The 5,929-nt window shown below is 42.8% G+C and overlaps 1 protein-coding gene across 1 annotated transcript; it reads right to left on the bottom strand.

The window, feature by feature from the left end:
* Positions 1-643: 643 nt before the first annotated feature.
* On the bottom strand, positions 644-5,227 carry LOC138890119 (uncharacterized). The gene is made up of 6 exons (XM_070173479.1): positions 4,913-5,227; positions 2,916-3,511; positions 2,105-2,567; positions 1,805-1,972; positions 1,149-1,520; positions 644-976 (listed from the first exon to the last, which is right to left on the bottom strand). The coding sequence occupies exons 1-6, from the start codon at positions 5,225-5,227 to the stop codon at positions 644-646; spliced, it is 2,247 nt and encodes a 748-aa protein (XP_070029580.1).
* Positions 5,228-5,929: the final 702 nt, after the last annotated feature.

The following is a 5,929-nucleotide window of genomic DNA, read 5'->3' as shown; positions in this document are numbered from 1 at the left end:
TTTTGAACTTCCTCAACTTCTGCCTGACGGGAGGGAATGTCGGGTCAGTAGGAAATTTGTGAACCACCAAGTCAGTGCTTAGACCCGGCATGTCGTCATATGACCACACAAAAATATCTTTATATTCAAACAGTGCTTTGATTATTTCTTCCCTGATTTGTAATTGAAGATGGACACTTATCTTAATTTCTCTAACATTATCTGGATGCCCTAAATTGATAGCTTTCGTATCATTCAGGTTAGGCTTGGGGTTTTCCTCAAAATGACTTAGTTCATTACTAATCTCTTCAAAGGCCTCTTCCTCATCATAATCTGATTCATCATCACACTCTATTTCTTGGATTATTATTTTAGAATTAATTAACTTTTAAGATTGGGCCGAAGATTCCTCATGCATGTCATGTCATTGAAACCAGCATAAAAAGAACTGTACAGGGAAGAAAAGAAAAACAAAAATAAAACTATCAGGAATGATGGAAAAGGGAAATTGCATTTTCATTGAAAATAAAAGATAACAAGTTTTATACATCCAAACTGACGGAACATAGAATCTGAATTACAACCCTGGAATAATCCAGATAAACTAAAAGAAAATTAAAGCAAACTACCAAAACTCCTTCCGGGTAGGGAGAGGAGTAGCCTCCTAATTGTTAAGCTTTGCATTCGGCCCGACAAACTGCACATCTGCTTTGCTATAACCTTCTCCAACTTCCACCATGTTCAGATCGTCGAACAACCTCTCAAACCTTTCAATTAACTCTTCATCAATGTCAACCACAGAACTGGGAACTGTTGTCACAGGGAGTTTCCTGGCACCGGGCTTGACAAACAACCTAGAGAGACATGGGATGGGCTTTGGAAATGCCCACGCCCTCTGTTTCAACTTTCTATCCCTTTTCACATCTACGGTTGTGGGTTTGAATCCCAAACCAAATGTACCCAAGCTTTTAGGGAGAGACACCAGCTGTATGATACCCTGCAGAGATGCACCCAGACTTACCCTACAAAGCCATTTTCAGCATTTTAGAGGCCACCATGACTGATGCAGCGGTTACCCTTGGAATTGGAACGTATTTCCCTTCTGGAATTTTCTCGACCGACACTGTTTCAAAAACCTGATAGACCTAGGGCCCTTTGTCATCTTCAACCTCGATGAACGGGACATCGGCATCACTGTGAGCACACAAATTATCCTCACCATGCACGACGATCTCTTGTCTATCCCATTCGAACTTGACCATCAGGTACATAGTGGACATGACTGCTTTGGCGGCATGAATCCAAGGTCGACATAACAGCAGATTGTAGGAAACGGCTACGTCCAGCACCTGAAACTCCATGGTGAATTCCACCGATCCTATTGTCAACTCAAGCACTATATCACCAACTGAATCTTTCCCTCCACCGTCAAATCCCCGAACATAGATGCTGTTCTTGTGAATTCTCTCATCATCCACTTTCAACTTGTTCAGAGTAGAGAGAGGGCAAATGTTTGCACTAGAACCATTGTCAACTAATACCTTGTGACCATAGAATCTTCACATTTTACCGTAAGATAGAGAGCTCTGTTATGTTCAGTACCTTCCACGGGCAACTCATCATCAGATAAGGTGACCCTGTTCACCTCAAATAATTTGTTGGCGATCTTTTCCAGATGGTTTACCGAAATCTTGTCTAAAATATGAGCCTCGTTCAAAATTTTCATCAGGGCCCGATGATGCTCATCTGAGTGGATTAACAATGAAAACAATGAAATCTAAGCAGGCGTCTTTCTCAACTGCTCCATGATGGAATTGTCTTGTACCTTCATTTTTCTCAAAAACTCCTCTGCCTCTTCTTCAGTTACCGCTTTCTTCACTAGAACTGGGTTATCTTTGGAGGTTTTAACTTTCCTTAACTCTTCCGGGGCAAAGCATCTCTCCGAGCGAGTTAATCCATGGGCCTCATTGACTTCTTCTTTCACTTTCTTGCCCTTGTAAGTCACTATCACCCATTCATAGTTCCACAGGATAACCTTGCTGTTGACTATTGGCAATTGGGTAACAGGCTTGATGATGACTGGATCCGTTCAGGAACCCTCTACAATTATGACAGGCTTGTTTACCACTCCTGGTACAACCACTTTTGGCTTTTCTTGTTTTGCTGCAACATCACTTGGGGACCCTTTCTTGACTACCACAGATGGTTCACCGTTTGTCTCACTCAACTTGTTCACTGATCCCTCAACTGTTAGTTTTTTAACTAGCTTGACCTCACTGGACCGAATCATAATGACGGTCTGTGAAGCCTTCTTGGGCTCCCCTCCCTTATGTACTATCTCGATCATGTTTTTCTCCTGATGGGTTGGTAGTGGGTTCTGGTTGATGTTGGGTGCCTCTGGAGTTTGGAATTCAATCCGATTAGTGTCAATGAGCTCCTGGATGACATTTTTCAAGTTCCAGCACTTCTCCGTATCATGCCCCAGAGTACCAGAACAATATTCACAGCTTATAGAGTAATCAAGATTCTTTGGAGGAGGGTTTGGCAATTTTGACTCAATCATCTTTAACATATCCAATTGCCTCAGCCTGTGGAACAAACTAATATAGGACTCTCCCAATGGGGTGAAGATTTTCTTCCGCTGCAACCTCTCATTCTTAAATGCTTGATTGGGCCGGAAACCTGAGCCAGGAGGGTTTAAATAGGCTCGTGTGGGTAGGTAGGCATTTTGTGGAGCTGGGTAGGTGTTTTGTGGGGATATCGCACGCCATTATGCGTGGGCAGGAGGTTGAGTGTATGTTTGGGCGTGGTAGACAGAAAAATGAGGGTCTGGTGATGGGAATTAATGCTAGGATGGATTATACAGGGTTTGGATGTAGGTTCGGTGGTGGGGTCGAGGCTGATTATAATGGTGGTACGGGCCCCTAGGTCCAAACCATGATCCTGAATCAATTGTTGCCACATCTTCTTTCTTCTTCTTTTTGATTACTCCCCTAGTACCGTTCTGAATGGCTTGGGTAGTTGCCTTAATATCCGAGTAGCTCATGATTTTGTTTGATTTAAGCCCTTCTTCCACCATGCCACCCATCTTCACTACCTCATTGAAGGACTTGCCTATGGCCGATACCAGATGGTCGTAGTAAGTGGGCTCTAGGTCCTGCAGAAAATAATCCACCATTTCTCTCTCTTTCATCGGAGGGTTAACCCTTCCCGCTTGTTCTCTCCAACAAAAACCATACTCCCTAAAACTTTCACTTGGCTTCTTCTCAATCTTAGTTAGAGACAAATGATCTAGAATAATCTCGAGGTTGTATTGGAAATGACAAGCGAATGCTTGGGCCAAATAATCCCATGTATACCATCTACTGTGATCGTGACGAGTGTACCACTCTAATGCCGTGCCGCTCAGACTCAGAATAAAGTATGCCATCAATAGCTCTTCTTTCCCACCGGCTCCTCTCATTTTACTGCAAAATCCCCTCAAATGGACTACTGGGTATCCTTGCCCGTCATATAGATCGAATTTGGGCATCTTAAATCCCACTGGCAGTTAAACATCCGGAAATAGACACAGATCTTTGAAAGCCACGCTCACCTGGCCTTCCAATCTCTGCATGTTTCTAAATGACTGTTCCAAGCTTTTAACCTTCTTGAAAATCTCCTCCTATTCTAGATTTTTAGGTTGTTTCTCAGTCATAATAGGGAGGTCAAAACGAGGAGTGTAGGAGTAAGGTTCTGGGGCCTTGAAAGTTGGCTTGGGGGGATAGTATTGGTTATCTTGGGACTGCAATAAAGGCTCACTAGAAGATCGGTGAAGTGCAGCGGGTGGGGGACCCACGAAAATAGGGGTGGATGGTGGAGAAGGGTATGGAATTGGTTTGGGTGGCGGAGCTTGTGGTGTTTGGGAAGTGGTGCCTTGGTAGTGGTGGTAAATGGGAAAGCCTAGAGATGAATCAACAGTGGGAGGTTCCTAGGATTGAGCCAACGGCGGGACAAAAGCAGGGTTGGCGGGGTAGGATGGTGGTGGGTGCCCTTTCACCCATGCCTTGTACATCTCTGCCATCTATTGTTTCAGCTTATACACTTCCTCTTTCAGATTAACATCAGACTCTTCCCCCTCTCTCGACGGATCAATAACACTTGCATCCAGTTCTTGGTTAGTCATGATCAACTTGTTTTTGGACATGGTATTGTACGGATGAGTTGCCAGAATACCCAACAAACTAAACACCTGCCTGTACTGATTTTAAACAACAAACTTGTTAGAGACTAGAGCTTAACAGATAGGCAACCGCGCATTGGGGATGCAATGCATCTAAACAGTTAACCATTTCTATCATGCATTTGATCGGTTGCTTGCTTCATCCCGGCTTTCCTTAATTTCCATTTTGTAACTTCTCTTTTTTTTTTTCCACTCCTGCCTTTCTTTGCTTGATTTCTCATTGTTTTTTATTCCTTCATTTTCTCTCTTGTTTTGCATTGTTTCCTTCCCACAGTTTCTTGTTTTCTTTCTCTTTTTTTTTCTTCCTTTTTCTCTCTTTTTTCTTTTTCTTTCTATTTGGTTAGGATCGAATCCTATGGAGATTGCCTACGTATCATGACCCTGCATGAATCAAACCAAGCGTAGTTCTGGGGGATAAGTGTAAAAATAAATAACAAAAACATTTTGGGGATTTTCAAAATTTTCATAAAATAAAAACGTTTTGATTAAAACGACTCATCCTATCGAATTTAATCATAAAAACTAACAGACTCGAAAAAAGAGAACTAACAGACTCTAACAGAAAAACGATAATACAAACTCGAAAACAGACTAACAGACTCCAACAGAAAGACGAAGATACAGACTCGAATAAAATCATGAATACATCAATGCCTCAATTGCTCTGGGGGCCCGTGGGACATCAGTCGGTCTCGCTATGGGCCTACGCACCAGGTCCCCTTGGAGATGATAGAGATCCTCCATTATCTGGCAGACAAAGGTCATTACAATGGCAAAGAACATGGATCTGGTCGTGTCCTCACGCTTAATGCATTTTATTGTGATGTAGTCGGCGATCCTTCTGACCCTTTCTCTTATGATGCCATTTTCTTGCAACAAACGCCCAATCTGCTGGGCCCTAGCTTCCAAAGTTTGTTCAGCTGTATGATTTTGTTCCTGAAGTTGTTGCAGATCGTTTTCTAACTGTGACATCGCAACATAATAGTGTTCTGTTTCTGCTTTGAAATCTTTTGCCTGCTTGGTCATTTTGTTCTCAAGGGCGGTGATCTTTTTCTTCAACCCCACGACCTCATTGTCATATTTCTCTTTTAACTATTTAACCAAGCACGCTCGTTCCTCTGCATTCTTAGCCAATTTTGTTCGAGCCCTTGCTAAATCACCCTCTACCTTGTTCAGATCAAAACCATACTCACTCACCTTCTGGCTAAGGTTATCTATAAGCTTTCCATCCTTCGCACTTCTGGCGGGATTTTCGGGTGCTATTTTCATTTCCTGAATTTGGGCTTGAAGGGCGTCATATTCTTTGGCTAGCTTTTTCTTCTCACCCTCATCCGCGGCGGCTTGCAAACCATTCTCAAATTGAAGATCCTTGACTTGCTTTTCCATCTTGCTTATGGTAGCCTTATACTCATTTTCTTAGCCAACCAATCTCATTGCACCTGCGCTCCATCGGTGAATTGTTTGACATGGGGCCTTTTTGCGGGCCGTTCGGGCTCTAAATGGGTTTGGGACCTTTTACCGTACCAAGCTATGTAACTAGGCTCCATCTCCTGGATGACATTTTTCAAGTTCCAACACTTCTCCGTATCATGCCCCAGAGTACCAGAACAATATTCACAGCTTATAGAGTAATCAAGATTCTTTGGAGGAGGGTTTGGCAATTTTGACTCAATCGTCTTCAACATATCCAATTGCCTCAGCCTGTGGAACAAACTAATATAGGACTCT

Source organism: Nicotiana sylvestris, chromosome 4, assembly GCF_000393655.2.
Source record: "Nicotiana sylvestris chromosome 4, ASM39365v2, whole genome shotgun sequence".
In the NCBI taxonomy this organism is placed as follows: domain Eukaryota; kingdom Viridiplantae; phylum Streptophyta; class Magnoliopsida; order Solanales; family Solanaceae; genus Nicotiana; species Nicotiana sylvestris.
This window is presented reverse-complemented; position numbering and strand designations above follow the sequence as displayed.

Bases quoted from the DNA above. Each gene is read 5' to 3' on its own strand.
- LOC138890119 (XM_070173479.1), bottom strand. From the start codon at position 5,227: ATGACCAAGCAGGCAAAAGATTTCAAAGCAGAAACAGAACACTATTAT. The intron at 1,973-2,104 runs GTAAACAAGCCT...GTGACTTACAAG, and splicing joins AAGTGGTTGTACCAGGAGTG to GGCAAGAAAGTGAAAGAAGA. The intron at 977-1,148 runs GTTGAAGATGAC...GCATCTCTGCAG, and splicing joins CCGATGTCCCGTTCATCGAG to GGTATCATACAGCTGGTGTC.